The 24,488-nt window shown below is 43.8% G+C and overlaps 1 protein-coding gene and 1 long non-coding RNA gene across 3 annotated transcripts in view; one reads left to right on the forward strand and one right to left on the reverse strand.

Moving 5' to 3' along the window:
• The window catches only part of NAMPT (nicotinamide phosphoribosyltransferase), a 37,182-nt gene extending 28,909 nt beyond the window's left edge, over positions 1-8,273 (forward strand). For both annotated transcript variants that reach the window (XM_002712033.5, XM_070071153.1), the window contains exons 9-11: positions 2,738-2,878; positions 4,039-4,173; positions 7,065-8,273. In XM_002712033.5, the coding sequence (XP_002712079.1) occupies positions 2,738-2,878; positions 4,039-4,173; positions 7,065-7,175 (387 nt within the window). In that variant the 3' untranslated portion in view covers positions 7,176-8,273. The remainder of the gene's footprint in view (positions 1-2,737; positions 2,879-4,038; positions 4,174-7,064) is intronic.
• Positions 1-24,488, reverse strand: part of LOC138849036 (uncharacterized) — an 82,198-nt gene that overhangs the window by 16,383 nt on the left and 41,327 nt on the right. Inside the window, exon 2 of the long non-coding RNA XR_011387370.1 lies at positions 5,530-5,585. This is a non-coding gene — a long non-coding RNA (uncharacterized lncRNA). The remainder of the gene's footprint in view (positions 1-5,529; positions 5,586-24,488) is intronic.

Here is a 24,488-nt window from a genome sequence, read left to right on the forward strand (position 1 = left end):
TTGTTGCAAAAGAGAGGACTTCATTCTTTTTTAGGCTGAGTAGCATTCTTTAATGTGTATGTATCACGTTTTCTTTATCCAGTCATCAGTTGATGGATGTCTGGGTTAATTCCGTGTCTTAGCTACTGTGAATTGAGCTGCAGTAAACATGGGGGTACAGATCACTCTTTCATATGCTGACTTCAAATCATTTGGGTAAATTCCCAGGAGTGGAATGGCTGGGTCTTGTGGTAGGTCTATATTCAGATTTCTGAGGAATCTCCGTTGTGTCTTCCATAATGGTTGTACTAGTTTACAGTCCTACCAGCAATATATTATGGTATCATTTCCCCACATCCTCGCTAGTGTTTTGATTTTTGGATGATAGCCATTCTTACTGGGGTGAGGTAAAACCTCAGTGTGGTTTTGATTTGTGTTTCCCTGTTGGCTAATGATTCTGATCATTTCATGTGTCTGTTGGCCATTTGAATTTCCTCCTCTGAAACATGCCTGCCCCATCCATGGATAGAGCTAGGCATACCCAAAGCCGGCTGCCTGTTCGTGCTCTACTTGGCAGTTTGAGTTCAGGTGCCTGTGCTAGAGGGAGGGCCTACATGGTGCCTCGCCCCTGCCAGCCCTCCATGCCAGACTTAAAGTCACAGTCGACTGTAGGTTATCCCTCCAGTTAAATCCCCTGGTCACGCACATGCAAGCCACAGCAATCTATTCGCCTTTTTAAGGTGGCACTTCGTCCTTGTGGGGGATGGGAAGAAAGCAATGTGCCCTCCCTTCCCAGGGTTAGGTGGGCACCTGCAGGCCAGCCTCAGTCAGTGTGGTGCACAGCATTCCCCCTCAGTGACTCACGTCACTCCTCCTCCAGCCCCTGCTGTGGGGCCCCCCACCTGTTTTTACTGTCCTCACTGCTCCGTGGTATCTTTTCTTTTTGTAGAATTTCCACTGCAGACTCCTCTCCAACTCTCCCCCTGGGAATGCAGTTACTCGGCTTTTCTTTTGTTACTGTCCTGTGGTCAAAACATATCAGCACATCTCTTCCCTATTTAGCCATTTTGGATCTCTACCTCCAGGTTATATCTAACCAGATTTCCTTCTGAATTGTTTGTTAATATTTTGAAGAGTAGTTTTTCCCTAGTTCTGCAATTTCCTGCTAACAGAAAAATTCAAATTGGGTTCAGGTACAAAAAAAGACTTAAGACTGGGTTTATGAACAGCCTAAAGGAATCACTTAGAATTGTGTGGGTTTCCATCTTAGTCTTGCAGAATTGGTCGGGATTTAAAAAGGTTGGTGTGGCTGGTGTGGCTGGTGCGGTGGTGTGGTGGGTAAAGCCACCGCATGTGATGCCAACACCCACATGGTTCTAGTCCCGGCTCCTCCACTTCCAATCCAGCTCCCTGTTCATGCACCTGGGAAAGCAGTGGGAGATAGCCCATGTGCTTGGGTCCCTGCACCCAGGGGGGAGACTCAGAGGAAACTTGGCTCCTGGCTTCAGCCTGGCAGATGGAAGAGCTTGATCTCCCTCTCTCTAACTCTGCCTTTCAAATAAATAAATCTTTTAAAAGAAAGGGGTCGGTGCTGTGGCGTAGTGGGTAAAGGTGCCACCTGCAGTGCTGGCATCCCATATGGATGCCAGTTCAAATCCCAGCTGCTCCACTTCCAATCCAGCTCTCTGCTATGGCCTGGGAAAGCAGAAGATGGCCCAAGTCCTTGGGCCCCTGCACCCATGTGGGAAGACCCAGAGGAAGCTCCTGGCTTTGGATCAGCACAGCTCTGGCTGTTGCAGCCCTCTGGGGAGTCAATCAGTGGATGGAAGACCTCTCTCTCTGACTCTCCTTCTCTGTATAATTGACTTTCAAGTAAACAAAAAATCTTTCAAAAAAAAAAAAAGTTGGATTTTTGTTTAAAGTGCTTAGAGTTTGACTTTTTTTCCCTCAATTTCAAGACTGCAAAGAAAAGTCAATTTAAGGCTAAGGATACTTGGGAAGAATATGCTGTATTTCTGTTAGTAGTCCACCTAAGTCTCTTAAACTTATGATACTCTAATCACGTCTGAAAATTCTTTCCAAATAAAACAGCCCTTCAAGTTACTTCCTTTTGGTTATAGAAATTAAAGTAATGGTTACTATATCTCACTTGCCATTTTTGATCATAAAAGTGACTATGTTAAGAATGCAGATGCTAGGTAAATAAAGCCCTACTTGAAAGAAATACAGATAAGATACAAATGTTTAATACCAAGTACAAGGTCCTTGACAGAACTGTATGTTCATACAGGTCTGCAACTGGCCTCTAGTTTATCATTCTCCCAGAAACGACCCTGTCATAAATCTGGAGAAACTGCCCATAATTGTGGAGCACCCGAGTAAGGTCACCGCCAGGATCTCAGCTGTGATGTGAGAGTATGTTCTACTACTCTCTTGCCACCAATACCCCTTGACCATTATATGCGTTGTGTCGTAGGATACCATGACGTGTCATTACATGATTTGTTGGTGATGACAGGCATCCCTGCAGTCTAGGAACTGGGGACTAAAGCGTCAGTCTCATTTCTTTTGCTGTTGGCATCTAGACAATCTGGTGATGAAATACGGGGTGGATCTTTAAAAGAGAATGGAATCTAATTGTCCAAGCCTTCTTCTTGACATGCAAAATGACTCTAGGATGCTTTATTCATTAATGTTGCCCTTTAAAAATTACCCTCATCCTCTGCCAGATTACTTAAGGTTTTTGTTTATCTTCCAGATTGTAGAAGGCATGAAACAAAAAAAGTGGAGTATTGAAAATATTGCCTTCGGCTCTGGTGGAGCTTTGCTACAGAAGTTGACAAGAGACCTCTTGAATTGTTCCTTCAAGTGTAGTTACGTTGTAACCAACGGTCTCGGGGTGCGTTCTCCAACTCTTTGCCCCTTGGAGTTAGTACCTCCTCTGTGTGTGTAGATGGAGGACAGGTAGCCAGAGTCAGGATAGTGTGATTCAGGACTGTTGATGTATTGTCAAGGTGCTGTTGAACTTGACTCACAAACAAGGAAAGAAAAACGCTCGGAGTGGTAACGTGGCTGAAGAGAAGCAACTCAGGAAAAGGAGGAACTATGAGTTGACAGGCGATGTCAGAGAAGTCATGCAGGTTGGCCCTTTCACACTGGGTCAGGACATCCTTTTGGGTCAAAAAATGGACCATATTTGGGTGGGCATGTCACCTAAACTGGCTGTCATACATTAAAGATAAGCAAGTATGTAGTCACTGTCCAAACAGTGGTTTTAGGAAGGTGGACTGTGCGGTTCAGATCCCAATACCCCAGTCATGCTCCAGGAGCCATAGAACAATTAGGACGCTTAATAGCAGTTCCACCCTTCCATAGCCCCTGATGGGATTCTAGGGAGCAGAGGAGAGGGAGGGTGAAGCTAAGCACACAGGAGCTGGCTTCCTGCCCCCCACGCTCCTGCCTTTATTGGCAGAGTTGTGAGATTACTCATCCCACTGCCATTACTGGTCCTGTCTGCTGGGTTTGCCTCCTTTTGTTCTGAACCTGAAACACTCCGCTGTCTTCAGGCTCAGTCTTTGGCTTCTGATAGTAGCAAGGTAACAGTAGCAAGTAACGAAGGGAAAGATCATGAAATAGGAAACTTGGCCTTAGTAAGACCCTGCCTCCCTCTCCAGAGATTGTGTCTATGCAATATATAAATGTGTGTGTTGGTTTATTTGTTTCTGTGGTGTGTGTATGCTATCTTTAATGTCCGGTTGAAGACATAGTTGTAATATAAAAAGGTCACATTTGACTCTGCAGTGACTTCCTACAAATGGAATATTACCTTTTCTGATTACTCAGGAATAGCTATCAGGATTCCTTTTTCTCAGAACAAATGGCTGTCCTTCAAAACAGCCTAAAAGCTGTATTTTTGTTTGTAGTTCTTTTTCTAAAAGCCAGACATGGATTGCTTTAGTTTTACCCACAAAGGGTCGTAGAACATGAATTGTATATGTACTTTTTTTCAAGTAAGAGTTTAGTGGACATGTAATTAGTCTCTCTCAATTTGGATTTCAGATTAATGTCTTCAAGGACCCGGTCGCTGATCCCAACAAAAGGTCCAAAAAGGGCCGCTTATCTTTGCATAGGACACCAGCGGGGAATTTTGTTACACTGGAAGAAGGAAAGGGAGACCTTGAAGAATACGGTCATGTATGTATCTGTGATTTTTTTTTTTAATTTAAACAACAACAACAACAAAAAAAAACAGTAATAAGTTGGTGTTCCAAATTATAAGAAGGAAGTTTTTGTGTTGTATTTTTACAATTGTTTACTGTCAGGTACACAACTGCTGGTGCAGTGGGTAAATCCACCACCTGCAACACCAGCATCCCATACAGGCACTGGTTCGGGTCCCAGCTGCTGTACTTACGAACCAGCTCCCTGCTAATGCACCCAGGAGAGACCTGGATGGAATTCTGGGCTCTTGGCTTTAGCCTGGCTCAGCCCCAGCCATTGCAGTCATTTGTAGAGTGAACTAGCAGATGGAAAATCCGTAATTCTGACTTTCAAGTAAATAAATACATGATAAACTCTTAGGAAAAAAATAAGTGGACAGTTGCTGACCTGGCCTACTCAGAGAAGATGAAAGACAGAGGTTGCCGGGTTAAAGGTACAAAGCTTGCGTATATGTTGTGTGAAATAGTTTATAGCAGTTTTCACACTGGCCAGCATGGCAGTGATTGGGGGTCTTCAACAAGTTCATTTCAGAAATCATTCACTGACAAGATTAAGATGAAGAGGCATAATCAAGAGGACTTTTTAAAGGTACTCTTTAGATTTCCAATCAGTAGTTGTGGTTTGTTTTTTTTTTTGTTGTGTTTTTGGTTTTTTTAGATTTTATTTATTTGAAAGGCAGAGTTAGAGAAGTAGACAGAGAGGTCTTCCATCTGCTGATTCACTCCCCAGATGGCTGCAATGGCCGGAGCTGCGCCGATCCGAAGCCAGGAGCCTCCTTCGGGTCTCCCATGGGGGTGCAGGGCCCAAGGACCTGGGCCATCATCCACTGCTTTCCCAGGCCACAGCAGAGAGCTGGACTGGAAGAGGAGCAGCCGGAAATAGAACCGGCGCCCCTATGGGATGCCAGCGCTTCAGGCCAGGCCGTTAACCCACTGCACCACAGTGCTGGCCCCTTCAATCAGTATTTGTACATAGAACTGGTGATTGCGATAGCAGTGACTATCTAAATTCTAACATGTTTTTGAAGAGAATTCAAAGATGTGATGTAGAGAAAGGCATAGACAGATCTTCCATCCATTCATTCAGTCCTCAAATGGCCATGCCAGGCATGAGCCAGACCAAAGCCAGGAACTCCATCTGGGTCTGCCACCTGGGTGCAGGGTCCAAACTATTTGGACTATCTGCTGCTGCTGCTCTCCCAGGCACATTAGGGAAGCAGAAGAGCTGGGACTTGAACCAGTGCTCCAGCTGGGGTCCAGCATCAACAGGCAGCCACAGCTCACCCTGCTGCACCACAACAGCAGTCCCTGTTTTTGTAAAAAATCTTACCAGGATCCAGTTCAGATGCTTTTCTTGAGTCTCTTCATTCACAGCAATTGTACGAACTGAAAAAAAAAAAAAAACTGTTAGTGTAAGATATAAAAACAGGGTAGTTGATTCAGGTTCTAACAGTGAATCTTTGATTTAATGAAGTCTTGTGATTCAACTCAGCCAAACTGGGAGTTTGCAGTATGCTCAAGTAGACCATGTGATCAGCTGGTTCTAGCATACCAAAGCACATTTATGTTCCTGAACTCAGATTATCAAGTTTAAGGTTTTTAAGCCACTAGATTGAAACAAACTCAGTTTTAGAGGGGAACTATTTATATCCTCAGAAAACTTTATACCTGTTATTTTGTATTTTGATTCTTTGTTCTGTATCATTTATTGTTCATATTACTTTTGTATTTTAAGATTTTTGAGCCACAACTCATCACATAACTTATTTGGGGGGGATGTGTGTGCGTGTATAAGTTTATCAGACTCACTTTCTATATACCACTGGGCACATTCACAGCTACTAGGATTTTCCAAAATTACTTTATCCCAGATGAACCATAAAGTCATTGAGACCGAGGGCTGAAGTAAAGCCTAAATTATTTTTAAAAGAAATGGATTTTAAGAGTATGTGAATGAAAAAAAAAAAAAAGTATGTGAATGATATACTAGAACATTTGGGATAAAAGTTTGTAATCACCTAGGCATTTTGATTAATATATATGTGTGTGTATATATATATCTGTATATAGGGACCAGCATTCTGATAGGTGGTATTTAGATTTATAAAAGAATTTGTACAAGTAGAGCAATGTAATTTGAGCAACATAATGACAAAAATATCCATGTCATACCCCTTAGTCATTGGACTACGTGATGGAGAATAAGATTACTGCTATGGAATTTTTCGCAGATAACTGAGACAAGAGTGGGTTTACCAGAACCCAAGGGAGTTTCATCCTAATTCTTTTCATTATTAAGTTTGCATGGACTTCTGGAGTGTACAGAGTCTAACTCGGTCACCATGCATTAGTCAAGAAATCAACACCTGTTTGTTTTTTCGTGACTGGCACTTTCATTAAACATCTAGTGACAGGTTTCGTCAGTGTTAAATCTGTTATCAGGAGTAAGGGAAGGTTCGGCCAGCTTTGCTTCCTATGCTGTCAGTAATGATTTTCCTTGCCAGTTGTATTTTGGCTGGGCAACCAGGCATCTTTTTGCTTAGACAAGACACTGGTCAGTTTGGTGTGCAGAAAACTGGCTTAAGAATGGCATAGTGTAGTAATCTGATGATATATTAACCTGTAATAATACTGTTAATACTGATGCATATTAGCAGCCTATCAGGAATGAGCGCATTCCCTTTCATCAGAGTTGAAGCTCAGTGACTTGCCCTTTTAGGTAGGACCTTGCTCTCTGCTGCACCAGCGTTCTGAGCACTCTCAGCTTCTCTGTCCCACTTGACTTAGGTAAACTCATGCGAGCATGACTGGAGTACTTTGCCTGATGGTCTCTTTAATATGTTCATTACCTTTACATTTCTTCAGGATCTTCTCCATACTGTCTTCAAGAATGGGAAGGTGACAAAAAGCTATTCCTTTGATGAAGTAAGGAAAAACGCACGGCTGAATATTGAACTGGAAGCAGATCCTCATTAGGCTCTGTCTTAGGATGGGCATGTGTGGCTGCGTGTGTATGCGTGCCTGCCTGCACGCATGCGTACACCTGTGTGTATGTAGTACATGATGTTTATTGTACAGATGCCTGAGGTTTCTTTGTGTTTTATGATACATTACAGCCAAATTATTTGTTGGTTTATGGACACACTGCCCTTTTTGGTTTTTTGGTTTTGTTTTTTTTTTCCAGTGTTTAGGTGATCTCAAGTTAGGAAACACACATAACCATGTAAAAAAGATTAATGCTAAAGCAAGCTTTTTAGGGCCCTTTGCCAATAGATAGTAATTCAATCTGGTATTGATCTTTTCACAAATAACAGAACCGAGAAACTTTTATATATAACTGAAGATCACATAAAACAGATTTGCATAAAATTATCATGATTGCTTTATGTTTATATTTAACTTGTATTTTTGTACAAACAAGATTGTGTAAGATATATTTAAAGTTTCAGTGATTTAACAGTCTTTCCAACTTTTCATGATTTTTATGAGCACAGACTTTCAAGAAAATACTTGAAAATAAATTACATTGCCTTTTGTCCATTAATCAGCAAATAAAACATGGCCTTAACAAAGTCGTTTGTGTTATTGTACAATTTGAAAATTATGTCAGGACATACCCTTTAGAATCACCATCTTCACTGCCCCTTGTAGAATATGTACTAATCATTCTACACTGAAGAAAATAATGGTTCTTACTGGAATGTCAAGGCACTGTACAGTTATTATATACTTGGGTCATTGTATTGTACCAGTGAAATGCCAAATTTGAAAGGCCTGTACTGCAATTTTATATGTCACATTGCCTGTGGCTCTATTATGCACCTCAAGATTTTAAGGAGATGTTTTTAGAGAGAATTTCTGCTTCCACTATAGAATATATACAAAATGTAAAATATTGACAAAAGTGGAAGTAGTGTATTTTAAAGTAATTACACTTCTGAATTTATTTTTCATATTGTATAGTTGTTATGACTTAAATGAATTACTGGAGTGGGTAGTGAGTATACTTATTTTAAATGTTTTGATTGTTATATTTTTAAGTTTTTAAAAAATTAAATTGGATATTAAATTGTATGGACATCCTTTATTAATTTTAAATCAGATCCCTTAATAAGTAACACTCAAGCAAGTTTTTTAAAGAAGGTAGACTGTCTACAGTTAGTACAATGGTGAGTTCTAATGGAAAATCAGGTTGAGCTACTGCAGTGTTCAGTGCCAGAAAGTTCTAGCGTGACTGAGCGCCAGACTCTGAGTCATCACGTCTGACTGGAGGGAGACCTGTTTTTTCCAAATGGTCCTTTTCTATAGTTAAGTCTGTGTGCTGAGGTAGGAGTAGGAGTGGGCCAGGTGGGGCCACCGGCCAGGTTTGGCAGAGAGGAAGTGGTTGCAGTGGACACCAAGTGGTCTATAAAACCTGGCCCCCTTGAACAAAGTCACACAAAAGTTCACAATCCCTCTAAGACAAAGAATGTGCCTTGCATTTTAAGAGAAATGTTGATTTACAGGAAGGGTCTCAGTCATTAATACTAAGTCACTCTCTTTGGTCCTTTTCTTTCTCATTTAAGAGTCTGACACCAGAAGACTGATGTAGAAAAACCTTCACAACATGACATTAAATGTGAAATTTTTAAAACTGAAAAGCCATAAGTCATCTGTCTTAAAACAATTACACGAGAATCTGTCAACATTAGAATCGAGTTACAGAAGGCATTTCCTAAGTGGTGTTAGGAGGAAGATAGGTTTTTGCAGATGATTCTATAAAGAGCTACTTAGAACAGTAAGCATCATTTACCTTTTTTCTTGTTTAAATTTTATTTGTATCACGTACTTTAGTAGAGAGTCTCCATCCTGTAATCCCTAATAGGAACCACTTTAAATACATTTTTAAAATCAGGTTAAAGATTAGAAGTATTAACAAGAACATACCTTTCTTCATGCAGTGTGCTAAGGGGCTTATAAACAAGAGAAACACTATTGCCAGTAACAAGCTGCCTGACAACCACCCATAATTTCGTCTCTGCTTAAACACTGGAGTTAATACCACAGACAGTATTCTTTGTGTTCTGTGTCACCAGCTTCAAGGTATCTAGAGGAGTTTGATCTGGAAACTTGGAGCGAATGCTAAAAGCTGTACAATGGTACATGACCATAGATTAGGACTCGGAACCAGGTAGTCCTATGTCGGTCACTAAGCACTTAGTGTTTGACCGTCCCTATGCTAGGCATCAGGTGGCTACAGGAATGTCAGCAACTCTGCTGTGTTGCCCCAAAATTAGCCTGACTCTTCCAGACTAAAACAAGTGGCGTGTGGGTTTAAAACACTAGATTTGTAGTTCATAGTAATTCCTCCTCTACCCTCTTTCATAGGATTTTAAATAGGAAGTAGGTGTTCTGTGTAAAGACTCTTAATTTATTTGTATCCTATACTTATGCGTAAAATGGTTTTTACAATTATCCCTTATTTCCTTTCTTGAAATAAGTTATAAAATTTTTTATAATGAAATTCATCTTGAAAAAATTAGAGAAAAATGGCAAGGTATTTATTGTTTTGTTTGCCATGACAATTTAGAACTCATAACCAAATATTTCGTAGTTTCACATTCCTTTTTAACCCACCTAGTGGAGAATGTCAGCTTTTCTCCCAAGTTGTATGTCAAATTCATTCTAGTATGTACTCAACATCCAAGGTAAACATGTAATAAACATGGAAATAAAGTTTTAGCTCTATTAGTCAAATGCTAAATGTGACTTTGTGCTTCAAGTAATGCCATTTCTGCACTACCCCGTGTACTGACTCCCCCAGTTCCAGGGGCTGGAGCTGAGAGGAGGGAGTGTGGAGGACCACTCCTGCTTTCTGCATCTGCAGCTCCGAGGAGGGCGATGCCGCTGCCGAGAACCCTGGAGGGGTGCGAGTGGGGGGAGAGCCCAGCAGCTCCTGCACCCAGGTCTAAGGTTTCCCTCCTGGATATTCAACCGCATCTGCTAAGGAGGTAGACGGCAACGTGTGTGTCAAAGTGTGACCTGGGTGCGCAGGTGCTCGTGAGAGTCACACCAGATATTTTTCAAAGGAGAATGTGGAACCTAGGAATGTAGCAAACCTAGGCCCTAGGGCCAGTGCCAGCCACTGTTTTCAAAAATGATTTCACTGGGACACAGCCACACCCATCCGTTTCATCACCGCCACTGGCTGCGGTCCTGCTGCAGAGGCAGAGTGGCGGAGTCACAGCGGAAGAGCGTGGCCTGCGGTGCCGAGAACAGACTGGCCCTTTTCAGAAAACAGGGCGAACTCTGCCAGTCAAATCCTGAAGGTCTGATGGCACAGACCAGAGGGTAGCTGAAGAGTGAAAGGAAAACCAGGAGGAGCAAAGCCCAGAAGCCAAGGAAGCCCTTTGAGCTCAGGGGCCGAGTGCTGCTGAGAGCGCCCGCCGAGGGAGGACTTAGAGCAGCTGCTGACGGCAGCCACCGGGCAGGCAGGCCCTGGTGCCTCGGAGCCCTGCCCAGGCCGAGACTGCTGCACAGCCCTTCCGCTGCGGGGAGGGACGAGGAGGGAGTGAGGCAGTAGCATGCCCGGCTTTCTCTCCGAAAGGGGCAAAGCTGAAGAGCACACAGGTGGTCCGTCATGGCTGAGGGTTCTAGAGAAGGCGGAGAACAGGATCCAGAGCACGTGTGGAGGATTGGCCTGGCGGGAGAGGCGGGCTCCTGCTGGAGAGGAGAGGGTGCCGAGGCTCGGCTTTGCTCTGAGCTCAGGCTCAAGCCTGCTTGAAGGTCATTTACGTTCTTCCCAGAGAAAAGGAGCAGCGTTCTTGGGCAACAGAATTCCATTCAAACCGTTCTTGCTGGCCTGCTTTGCTTGGTTTTCAATTCTATAGTTTTCTACCAAGGTTTTGGTTTTTGTTTTGGTTTGGTTTGGTTTTTTGACATAAAATGGCACCAATATTGTGTCCTTTTTACCCGACTGGATCGGCGGACGTGCTTACGCATGCTGTGGTGCCTTGATGACAAGGTCAGTTCCGGTTAGGTCATGTTGAGGAGCTGGAGGGAGTTACCAGATCTCAGCCTGGGGGAAAAACTCATCTCCAGCTTCTCGCTTTCCGATCCTCAACCAACGAACATGATCCTGATTGTTACAGCCTTAAAACTTAAAAAAAAAAAACACACCCGCTCTATAGCGCCAGCTCCAGTCTGCCTTCTCCCGGTCACATCAGACTCTGTTCACTGCTTCACCTCTTCCACCTCTTGTGTATTCACCTCCTACCCTGTTCTCACCTCTCACTCAGCACCGACCCAACTGCCAAGTGAGTACATTTAGGTCTTATCCGAGGCCTCTCCTGCACTTGCCACCACTGATGCTCACTCCTTGGAACTGCCTCCTTGTCCTCCATAATGTGCTTGGGTCTTAAACCTCTGACTGTGCTTGCCCACGCTGTCGTCCCCATGGTTCCTTGGCCAGCAGCAGCCATTCCTGAGGTGTCAGCGAGGAGTCCTCTGCTAAAACCACCATGCATTTTTATCTGCAGCCCAGAACTCTCGAGTCTGCTGTGACATTCCCACTGCGGTGCCTGTCCAGGGCAGCAAGTTCAAACAGCACATCCTACCCAGCTGTGCCTCTCTCCTGATCGGCCGGCCGTCCAGGAGAGATTACCTTTTATGAGCCGCACAGTCCTACTGATTGACCTCCTAACATTATGATCTAGGTTCTCCAACTCCTCTTGCAGGCCCCCCAGTCTGTTCCTGAAAGACTACAGAAATTATCTAACAAGTGAACAAGTGTTACTTTCATTCCAGGTACCAGAGTACTTTAGCAGAATCTAATAGCATCCGTCCCACGCTTAACACACCTGTGTTTTCTTCAGTATACTAGCTGATGCTGAGAATCCAGCCACCTGCACAGAGCTCTCCCTGACCTGCCCACGGCACATGGGTGCCTCAGGCCTCACCCTGCATTTTCTGTGCCAGGACCACAGCCTTACTGTGCCCTGCGCATGCACACGCGTGCGTGCGTACGCGCACACACACACACACACACACACACACTTTTTCCCTACTTCTCTGCCTTTACAGATTTTGACCAGGGATGCTGCCTTTAAGTGATACTTATTGTAGGTGTTAATGCCCCATTTTGGCTGACAGCACCACCAGGAAGCCTTCAACTCTCATCCACCCTCCTGTTGGCCTCTGTAGGTATTGAGTGTATTTCCAAACTAGCACTCAGAATTCAAGGGCTGTGTCTTGTGAGACACACTCATCTCTATCTCCCATCTGCACATAGTAGACACTCAAATGTCTGTTAAGTAAATTAATATTACTAAGACAAAGTGCTTTAATAACCTCTTTAATACTAATACCCTGAACAGTTTCCTAAGTGGTTTTTTTTTTCACTGTCTTTAAAATTCTTAAGGTCATGAAGTAGCTGAGGTATTTGTCAAAATATAGATTAGAAAGCTATCGCACTGGGGCTTGCGCTGTGGCGTAGCGGATAAAGCTGCCACCACATATGGGCACCAGTTCAAGTCCCAGCTGCTCTACTTCTCTGCTATGGCCTGGGAGAGCAGTGGAAGATGGCCCAAGTCCTTGGGCCCCTGTACCCACGTGGGAGACCCAGAAGACACTTCTGGCTTCTGGCTTCAGATTGGCGCAGCTCCGGCCATTGCAGCCATCTGGGAAGTGAACCAGTGGATGGAAGATTTCTCTCTCCTTCTCTAACTGCCTTTCACATAAACAAAATCTGAGGGGAAAAAAAAGCTATTGCATCAAGAAAATTCAGATTATTTCCCTAAGGTTTCCTTGTAAGGAGGTCAATAGTTTATAAGATTTTTTTTTTTTAATTTATTTGAAAGGGTCACAGGGCCTGGGGTGGGTGTGGGGGGTGATGGGGTGGGTAAGAGCTATCTTCCATCCACTGGTTAACCCCTCAAATGGCCATAAGGGCTGGGCTTAGAACTCTATCCAGGTTTTTCAAGTATGTGGCAGAAACCTAAGCTGTTGGGCCATCCTCTGCTGCCTTCCCAAGCACATTAACAGGGAGTTGGGTTGCAAGCAGAGCAGCTAGGACTCCAAGCAGCACTCACGTGGGACGCTGGAGTTCCAGGCAGCTTAACCTGCTGCACCACGATGCCAGTCACATTTCTCTTGGTTCTGTTTGATGACAGCTGTGGACCTCTTCCCAGTTTGCACGGAATCCAAGGGGGCTCTTGCACAGACTCACGCTAAGAGCTGTGCCTTCAGGTAATGGCAGAGGAGAGATGAGAATCCCAGGCTCCTCCTGGCAGCTGTCCTCGCTTGTTAGACTTCTGTTGATGTTTTTAGGGATTCTCAGATTTTAAACCCCATAGATTAGTTTTAGTTCAAGGTAAAGTAAATAAATATAATGTACTTCAAGTCTCAGGCTGGTGCAGATTCTAAAATCAGTGGCTATTTTAAAAGCCTGCTTTGTAGGTGAAACAAACTTGGGAAGTGAAACTACATGATGTGGGAAGTAAGAAATCCTAGAGTTTTCAGTTTAAACCAGTAGCACCAAACTGTAAAGGGGAAAAAAAAAAAAGAAAAAGCTTTTCCTGTGATTTTAGAACCACAAGACTGCTTCCAGAAGTGTCAGCTAGCTAGGTGTTTCTGACACCCCACTGCTGAAAGCGAAAACTGGTGGGTGACAGGACAGTAAGAAATGACTAGGTCAATGTCCAAGTGCAGATGGGAGCCTGGAGACAGCCAAGCACTGAAGGTATTCACTGCACCTGGGGGCTGTGAGCCTCAGTCGTAGGGCCTAGCGGGACATGACTACAGAAAGAACCCCCTCCATAAAGCTGGCCCCGTGTCACCAAAGGGCTTCCCCTTCAGGATGAGGGTGAGCCAATAGCAAGTCAAGGCCCACACCCTCAGGAACTGCAGGAAAAGTTGCTTTCGCTCCTGGATGGTCAAGTTCAGAGAAATCCAAGAGGTTGTCACTGTAGGCTGGCCTTTCCCTATTGCAAAATCCTCCAGCCATAAACTTAGAGAACTCTGCCAGCCTAGTATAATAAGCTAAGTGCCTGACAGGGTAAATGAAAATCCTCTTTGAAAGGACACTTTCATCATAAGCTTCAAAGAATTCCCAAAACAATCCTCTAAGGAATGTGAATAGCTCACAAAATCATCTGACAAAGAACAAGACACCATGAGTGAGAACAAAGAAGATTCACAAAAGGTTCAGATACTGAAGTCATGGGACAGACTACAAAATAACTGCTCAGAATATTTTTCAGAAATAAAATACACAGTTGAAAATATCTCCAAGGAGCAGGAAAATTTCTAAATGACCTAACATTTCAAAAAGAATAGAACTTGTGGATATAAATAAGTGAAAACAGATTGGACAGCTATAGAGAGAACAAGGGATTTCGAAGACGGGTCAGAAACCATTATTTGGAATGTAGCACAAAGCAAGTGGGGAAGAAAAAGTGGGGACAGGCATTTGGTGTAGCAGCCGTGTCACCACTTGAGATGCCCACATGGCATATCCGAATGCCTAGGTCAAGTCCCAGCTCCACATCCTATTCAACTTCCTGCTAACATACAAGCACAAGGCAGCAGATGGCAGCTCAATTACTTGAGTCCCTGATGACTACATGAGACCAGATTGAGGTCCAAACTCCTGGCTTCAGCCCAACTCTGGTTGTTTTGCGCATTTGGGGAGTGAACTAGTGGATGGAAGATGTGTATCTGTCTCTTCAAGTTTTGTTTTGTTTTTTTGATGGAAGTTAAGTGGCCAGTGTTGTGTGGCAGGTAGGGTCATGTGTGATGCTGGCATCCCATGTGGGCACCTGTTCAAGTCCTGGCCGTTCCACTTCCCATCCAGCTCCCTGCTAATGGTCTGAGAACGGTAGTAGAAGATGGCCGAAATGCTTAGGCCCCTGCTACCCATGTGTGAGACCCAGAGGAAGCTCCCAGCTCCTGCCTAGCCCAGTGCTGGCCATTGCAGCCATCTGGGGAGTGAACCAACAGATGGGAGATCTGTCTCTCTTTCAAATAAACAAATCAATCTTTAAAAAAAAATGTTCAAGAATAAAGTTATTTTAAAAATAAAGGGGCTGGCATTGTGGCATAGTAGGGAAAGCCACTATCTGCAGTGCCTGCATCCCATGTGGGCTTCAGTTCGAGTCCTGGCTATTTTATTTCCAGCCCAGCTCCATGCTGATGGCTTAGGAAAAGCAGGAGATGGCCCAAGTGCTTGGACCCCTGTAACCCTTGAAAGACCTGGAAATTGTTCCTAGTTCCTGGGTTCAGCTTGGCTCAGCTCTGGCCGTTGCAGCCATTTTGGAAGTGAACCAGCAAGTAGAAAATCTCTAACTCTTTCAAATAAATAAAAGGAAGAGACAGAGGTCTTCCATCTGTTGGTTTACTCCCAGATGGCTACAATGGCTAGACCTGGGCCGGACTGAAGCCAGGAGCCAGGAGCTTCTTCCAGGTCTCTCACATGGTTTCAGAAGCCCGAGCACTGGGGTCATCTTCCACTGCTTTCCCAGGCGCCTTAGCAAGCAGCTGGATCAGAAGTGGAGCAGCAGAGCCTCAAACTGGCATCCGTATGGGATGGCAGTGCAGGCGGAGGCTTAACCCTCTACATCACAGTGCCGCCCCACAAAATCTTTAACTGTGAGAAAAAATAAATGAGAACTGCAGAAGAGGTGGAAAGAAAATGCTGTAGAGGTTGTATTTTGAGAGAAGGGCTCAGACTTACCCAAACTGATGAGGAGTAACAACGTAAAGATCAAGATTCAGTGAATCCCAAGTCAGATCAATTAAATCCATACCCAGAAGACATGATAGTGAGACTGAAATCAGGAATAACAAAGTGCATCTCTGCAGCCAAAGAAAAGCAGACCTCATCCAGACCTCATCTGTGGCGATAGACCATGGAGCTTACAACAGCAATAATGCAGGCCAGAAGACAACGCCCCGCCCCAAAGGAAATGGTGGTCTGCATAGATGCTGCTCCGAGACTGTCAAGAATTTGGATAAAATAAAGAAATTTTCAGGGAATGCCAAGATGGCGGATTAGAGAGAGACATGATAACACTAGACTAGGGGTAAACAGTGAAAGAAAGGGGTGTAGGAAGTGCACTTTCAGGGCAGAATTGGAGAGAGAACTGCACTGGAAATCCTGCAAGAGCAGGAGGAACCCCATGGACCTGTGGAGGGGGTGAACATGCAGCACAAACGCGGGCACAGCACACGATGGCAGCAGCTGAGAGCCAGAGAGGGCAGCAGCCTGGAGACGGAGGTCAGACCAGGCTGCAGCAACGTGCAGCGTTTCAACTGGAGGGAGAGCATGGCGTGAGTCTGGTCTGGAGCTCTGGAGGCCGGTGGTTGCTCACAGACCCAGTGGAAGTAGAGGAGGTGCGTTTATCTCAGGCCAAGTTCCTCACAACACCAATCGCTGCCTGGCTGAGAAATAGCAGGTGCCATTTTGGGTCTGAGCAGCAACTGTGCAAGCCCCAGGGCACACACAGCAACCTGCTGAGACAGGATGCCAGTGTCACAGCACTACTGGCAGTAGTGGTGGACCGACATCCAACCAGTGTCTCTTGTGACCCAGGGGTTTTAGAGGAGGGAACAGTCTGCAGTCCCCACTGACCTTGAGCCTAGCTGGGAGGTGGCTGGGCAACCACGTAGCGTGGCGAGGCGCCCGCGGCTTCCCAGGGTCAAGACGCCTAGGCGGAGCTGTCTTCAGGGAGCATCTGCCTGTTGACTGGGCAGGCTGGCAGGGCAGACAGAAAGCTCTGCACCCAGCAACTGTGGGATCCTCGTGTGCTGAGAAGGTGGGGACTCAGTGGTTATGTGAGAAAACGCAGGGAGAAGCTGGTCCCTGGGCAATCACCAGGAACAGCTCCGCATGCTCACTGTGTTCACAGTGAAGACGGCGCAGATCACGTGTGCAGTTCATATGGAGGCACAGAACACTCTAGGGGCTAACACCAGGCATTGAGATCTACCACGCCCAGCTTGGCTGTTACCCTGGATACTTGCCTCACCCTGGAGCACTGAGCAGAGCCCTCTGGACACATCCACCACACACCTCTTGATAGTGCAGATATTCCATTAAGCCACAGAGGCATAGCTCAAAGATAAAAGCCATCAGAAGAAACAAAAATCCAGCCCACAAATGCCTAAAAACAAATGCAGAAATTCAAGAAACAATAAGGAAGACACTAGGACCTCCCCCAAAGGAGCACAACAACATTTCAATATTAGAATGTGATGTTGAAGAGAGTGAAGAAATGCTGGAAACAGAATTCAAAACATTACTCATAGGACTACTCAAAAGCAATCAGAAGCAAATCCACGAACTAAAGAAAACCATATATGATATGAATGGAAATTTTTCCCATGAAATTGAGATTTTAAAAAGAAATCAAAATGAAGTATTAGAAATTAATAACTTGGGGCCAGTGCTGTGGTGTAGCGGTGCTGGCATCCCCTATGGATGCCGGTTGGAGACTCGGCTGCTCCACTTCTGATCCAGCTCCCTGCTATGGCCTGGGAAAGCAATGGAAGATGGCCCAAGTCCTTGGGCCCCTGCACCCATGTGGGGGACCTGGAGGAAGCTCCTGGCTCCAGATTTGCACAGCATTGGCCATTGCAGCCATCTAGGGGTTGAACCAGCAGATGGAAGACCGATCTCTCTACCCCACTCTCTACCCCTCTACCTCTGCCTTTCAAATAAATAAATTTAAAAAAAAAAAAAAAGAAATGAAGAATTCAATAAATCAAAAAATGCAGTGGCAGCCTTAACAACAGACTTGGAGAGGCAGAAGAAAGAATATCCAAACTAGAAAAATCTTTGGAAAATTACAGTCCAATACCCACCCCCCCAACCCCCCCCCCCCCCAAAAAAAAAGAGCAAAAAAGAAGAAAACAGGAAACTTAAAAACAGTGTTGAAGTTCTATGGGATACTTTCAAGCGACCCAACATATGGGTCTCAGGAGTTCATGAAGGTGTGGAAACAAAGAAGGTACTAGAAGGCCTATTTAGTGATATAATTACAGAAAATGTCCCCAATTTGGAGAAAGAAAGGGACATTCAAATAGAAGAGGCACATAGAACTCTTAATAGACATGACCAAAAATCTTCACCATGACACATTGTAGTCAAACTGTCCACAGTAAAACATAAAGATTCTAAAATGTGCATGAGAAAAATTCCAGATTATTTTCAGAGGATCTCCAATTAGACTCACAGCAAACTTCTCATCAGAAACCCTACAGCCTAGAAGGGAATGGCGAGATAAAATTTAAGTATTGAGAAAAAAAAAAAAACTGTCAACCCAAAATACTGAATCCTGCAAAGCTCTCATTTGTGAATGAAGGTTAAATAAAGACCTTCCCCAACAAACAGAAATTGAAAGAATTTGTTGCTATTCACCCAGCCTTTAAAAAGATGCTTAAGGATGTGTTACACACAGAAAGATAGCCATCATTATGCAAGAATGTGAAGGCAGAAAATTCTCCAGTAAAAGCAAAAAGAAATCCAAAGTAAACAATAGGAATGGAAAATAGAAGACAATAGGAATGGAAAAATGGCAGGGCCAAGTTGTTACTTATCAATAGTCACTCGAAATTAAAACAGCATTAAAATAAAAAAAATACAAAAGATCACTGACATGAAGAGATGTTTTTTGAAAAAACAAAATTGGCACACCATTGGCCAAACCAACCAAAAAGAGGGAGAAGACCCAAACCAATAAACTCAGAGATGAAAAAGGAAATGTAACAGACACCACAGAAATAAAAAGAATCATCAGAAATTACTACAAAGAGCTGTATGCCAATAAATTGGGAAACCTAGAAGAAATGGATATATTCCTAGACACATATAACCTACCTAAATTAAGTTATGAAGTCATCGAACACTTAAACAGACCAATAACCCAGACAGGAACTGAATCAGTAATAAAGACCCTAAACAAAGAAAAGCCCAGTTCCTGATGGCTTCACTACTGAACTCTACCACACAATTAAAGGAGAATTCCAATTTTTTAAGATTTTTTATTTATTTGACAGGTAGAGTTACAGACAGAGAGACAGAAAGGTGTTCCATCCAGTGGTTCACTCCCCAAATGGCCGCAACGGCCAGAGCTATGCTGATCTGAAGCCAGGAGCTTCTGGGTCTCCCATGTGGGTGCAGGGGCCCAAGCACTTGGGCCATCCTCCACTGCTTTCCCCGGGCCATAGCAGAGAGCTGGACTGGAAGAGGAACAACTGGGACTAGAACCCGGCACCCATATGGGATGCCAGCACCGCAGGAGGAGGATTAACCTAGTGTGCCACGACACCATCCCCACTAATTCCAACTCTAATCAAGCAATTCATAATAACTGAAAGGGGAGGAATCCTCCCAAATACCTTCTATGAAGCCTACATCACCTTAATTCCCAAACCAAAGAAAGTACAACAGAGAAAGAGAACTACAGACCAATATCCCTGATAAACATAGATTGAAAAAAAAAAAAAACCAGCAAAATACTAGCCAATTGAATCCAACAATACACCAGAAAGATCATTCACCAAGACCAAGTGGGATTTATCACTAGTATGCAGAGATGGTCCAACAGCCAAAAATCACTAAGTGTAATACACCACATTAACAAACTTAAGACCAAAAACCATATGATTATCTCAATAGATTCAGAGAAAACATTTGACAAAATTCAACACCCTTTTATGATGAAAACAATAAGCAAATTGGGTATAGAAGGAACATTCTTCAATATAATCAAAGCATTTTATAAAAAACCCACAGCCAGTATCCTACTGAATGGGGAAAAGCTGGAAGCATTCCCCCTAAGATTCAGAACCAGACAAGAATATCCACTCTCCCCATTGCTATTTAATACAGTCCTGGAAGTTTAGCCAGAGCCATCTGGCAAGAAAAAGAAATCAAAGGGATACAAATAGGCAAGGAAGAAGACAAACTACCCCTATTTGCTGATGACATGACTCTATAGTTAGGGAACCCAAAAGACTCCACGAAGAGACTATTGGATCTCATACAAGAGTTTGGTAAAGTAGCAGGATATAAAATCAATATAGAAAAATCAGTAGCCTTTGTATACACAGACAACATCATAGCTGACAAAGAAGTTCTAAGATCAATCACTTTCACAATAGCTACAAAAAACTTTAAATGCCTTGGAATAAATTTAACCAAGGATGTCGAAGATCTCTACAATTAGAATCACAAAACTTTAAAGAAATAGAAGAGGATACCAAAAAATGGAAAAATCTTCCATGTTCATGGATTGGAAGAATCATCATCAGAATGTCCATATTACCAAAAGTAAAGCATAGATTCAGTGTGATCCCCATCAAAATAACAATGTTCTTCTCGTATCTAGAAAAAATAATTATTAAATTCATATGGAGGCCGGCGCCGCAGCTCACTAGGCTAATCCTCCGCCTTGTGGTGCCAGCACACCAGGTTCTAGTCCCGGTCAGGGCGCCGGATGCTGTCCCGGTTGCCCCTCTTCCAGGCCAGCTCTCTGCTGTGGCCCGGGAGTACAGTGGAGGATGGCCCAAGTGCTTGGGCCCTGCACCCCATGGGAGACCAGGAGAAGCACCTGGCTCCTGCCTTCGGATCAGCGCAGCACGCCGGCCGCAGCAGCCACTGGAAGGTGAACCAACGGCAAAAGGAAGACCTTTCTATCTCTCTCACTGTCCACTCTGCCTGTCAAAAAAAAAATTCAAATGGAAACACAAGAGACCCTAAATAGCTAAAGCAATCTTAAACAATAAAAGTTAAAGGCATCACAATGCCAGACTTCAGTACATACTACAGGGCAGTTATAATCAAAACAGCCTGGTACTGGCACAAAAAGACACATGTAGACCAATGGGACAGAATAGATACTCCAGAAATTAATCCACAAATCTACAACCAACTTATCTTTGACAGAGGAGCTAAAATCAATCCCAGAGCCAAGACAGTCTCTTTAACAAATGGTGTTGGGAAAACTGGACCTCCACATGCAGAGGTATGAAACCTTACACCTTAAAAAATTCATTCAAAATAGATCAGAGACATAAATCTACAACATGATACCATCAAACTACTAAAGAACATTGGAGAAACTCTAAGACATTGGCATAGGGAAACACTTCTTGGAAAAAACCCACAAGCACAAACAACCAAAGCCAAAATTAACAAGTGGGATTAGATCAATCTGAGAAGGTTCTGCACTGCAAAAGAAACACTCAGCAAAGTGAAGAGACAACTGACAGAATGGGAGAAAATATCTGCAAACTATGCAACTAATAAAGGACTAACCTCTAGAATCTATAGAGAGCTCAAGAAACTCAACAACTATAAAACACCAACCTATTCAAGAAATGGGCAAAGGACCTGAACAGATATTCTTCAAGAGAAGAAATTCCAATGGCCAATAGACACATGCAAAAATGCTCAGGATTGCTAGCCATCAGGGAAATGCAAATCAAAACCACAATGAGGTTTTACCTCACCCCCATTAGAATGGCTCTCATACAGAAATCAATGAACAAATGCTGGCAAAGATGCGGGGAGAAGGGTACTTTACTCCACTGTTGGTGGGAATGTAACTAATAACAGCGACTATGAAAGACAGTATGGAGATGTCTCAGAAAGCTGAATATAGACCTACCTTATGACCCAGCCATTCCACTCTGGGAATTTATTCAAAGGAAATTAAATCAGCATATGAAAGAGTGATCTGTATCCCCCATGTTCATTTCAGCTCAATTTACAACAGTGAAGATATGAAATCAACCCAAAATGTCCATCAACTATTGACTGAATAAAGAAATTATGGTATATATACACTATGAAGTACTACTCAGCTCTAATAAAAGAAATCCTGTCTTTTGCAACAAAATGGACACAACTGGAAACTATTATATTAAGTGAAATAAACCAGTCCCAAAAGACAGATATGTTTTCCCTGATCTGAGGTCACTAATAGAGTACCTGAAATGTAATGTATTGGAGTGAAATAGACATTTTGAGATTTGATGATTTACAGCTCTTGTCTCTTCCATAGAGGAATGGTGTTTTTTTTGTTTTTTTTTTTCATATTATTTGTTAAAATATTTTACTTAGTATAGAGTTAACTATATGATCATTAGGTAAACTGAAAATAGATCTTTGTAAAAATTAAGAGTGGGAATGTGAGAGGGAGAGGGGGATGGGTTGAAGCATGGGTAAGAGGGAGGGTAGGGGGAGAAATGATGCCATGTTCCTAGATATGTATATGAAATACATGAAACTTGTACAACTTAAATAAAATTTTTTAAAAATTTTGAGAAGGCCAAAAATTGATTGCCACTAGCATACCATCACTAAAGACGACTCTTAGAGAAGAGAGAACAGAAAGCAGGGGAAGTAAATAGGTGCGGGAAAACAAACCAGTATATGAAAAAATGGTGATGTCCTCCGGATTTAAGAAACACAAGGGCCGGCCCTGTGGTATAGCTGGTAAAACCACTGCCGGCAGTGCTGGCATCCCATATGGGTGCCAGTTCAAGTCCTGGCTGCTCCACTTCCAATCCAGCTCTCTGCTGTGGCCTGACAAAGCAGTAGAAGATGGCCCAAGTCCTTGGGCCCCTGCACCTGCGTGGGAGACCTGGAAGAAGCTCCTGTCTCTTGGCTTCAGATCAGCCCAGCTCTGGCTGTTGCAGCTATTTGGGGAGTGAACTAGCATATGGAAGACTTCTCTTTCTCCCTCTCTCCCTTTCTCTCTCCAACTCTGCCTTTCAAACAAATAAATCTTTAATACAAAAAACTACACAAGTACAGCAGAAACCAAGAATCATAAGTTTTCTGAAGCATTGGAATTGTCAGGAGGAGGTTCAAGTTAATTATCAACTTTAGACTACTAAGACGGTATGTTGGAGCCAACTCTGTCACAGCAGGATAAACCCCTGTGAGCGTCAGTTTGAGTTCTGGGTGCTCCACTTCTGAGCCAGCTCCGTGCTAATGCTCCTGGGAAAGTAGCAGAGGATGGGTGCCTGCCACCCAGATGCTATACTCAGATGGAGTTCCTGGCTCCTGTCCTGACCTTGGCCCAGCCCCAGTTGTTGCAGCCATTTGGGGAGTGAACCAGCAGATGAACAAAATCTCTCTTCCCAGCTCCCACAAAACACGCATACTGCATTGCTCTCTCAAACAAATCAATTTTAAAAAAAAAAAGGTATACTGAACTAATAAATCATAGAAAGGAAATATGTTACTTTTAAACTAGCAGGGAAACTTAAACAGCTGAGACAAATAAAAATAAGATCATACATTTTTATACATTATGATACATCTATGTATCAAAAAATCAACAGAAGTTTATTTTAAAGATTTATTTATTTGAAAGGCAGAGTTACAGAGACAGAGACAGGTCTTCCATCCGTCAGTTTACTCCCCAAATGGCCTCAATGACCAGGGTTGGGCCAGACTGAAACCAGGAGCTTCTTCCAGGTCTCCCACGTGGGTGCAGGGGCCCAAGGATTTCCCAGGCTCATTAGCAGGGAGCTGGATTGAAAGTGGAGTAGCCAGGGTTCAAACTGTTACCCACATGAGATGCCAATGCTGCAGACCAGGGCTTTAAGCCACTGCGCCACACTTCTGACCCCACTCAGAATTTTTTTTAAATATTTAAATATTTTTATATTTTAAAATATTTAAATATTTATTTGAAAGTCAGAGTTACACAGAGAGAAAGAGAAAAAGAGAGAAAGAGAGAGCAAGAGAAAGAGAGAGAGAGAAAGAGAAGAGAGGGAAGTCTTCTATCCGATGGTTCACTCCCCAGATGGCTGCAACAGCTGGAGCTGTGCCGATCCGAAGCCAGGAGCCTCTTCCAGGTCTCCCACGCGGGTGCAGGGACCCAAGGACTTGGGCCATCCTCCACTGCTTTCCCAGACCATAGCAGAGAGCTGGATCGAAACAGGAGCTGCCGGGATATGGGATGCCAAGCACTTCAGGCCAGGTGTTAACCCGCTGCACCACAGCGCTGGCACCCAGAAACTTTAAAAATCCATTTGCTTCTTACAAGAGACACATTTAAAACCGAAGGTGTTGGGGCCAGTGCTGTGGCACAGTGGGTTAACACCCTGGCCTGCAGCGCTGGCATCCCATATGGATACTAGTTCGAGACCCGGCTGCTCCACTTCCAATCCAGCTCTCTGCTGCGGCCTGGGAAAGCAGTACAAGATCGGCCAAATCCTTGGGCTCCTGCCCCTGTGTGGGAGACCCCAAGGAGGCTCCTGGCTTCTGGTTTCAGATAGGCACAGCTCCGGCCA

Source organism: Oryctolagus cuniculus, chromosome 3 (genome assembly GCF_964237555.1).
Source record: "Oryctolagus cuniculus chromosome 3, mOryCun1.1, whole genome shotgun sequence".
Classification (NCBI taxonomy): Eukaryota; Metazoa; Chordata; class Mammalia; order Lagomorpha; family Leporidae; genus Oryctolagus; species Oryctolagus cuniculus.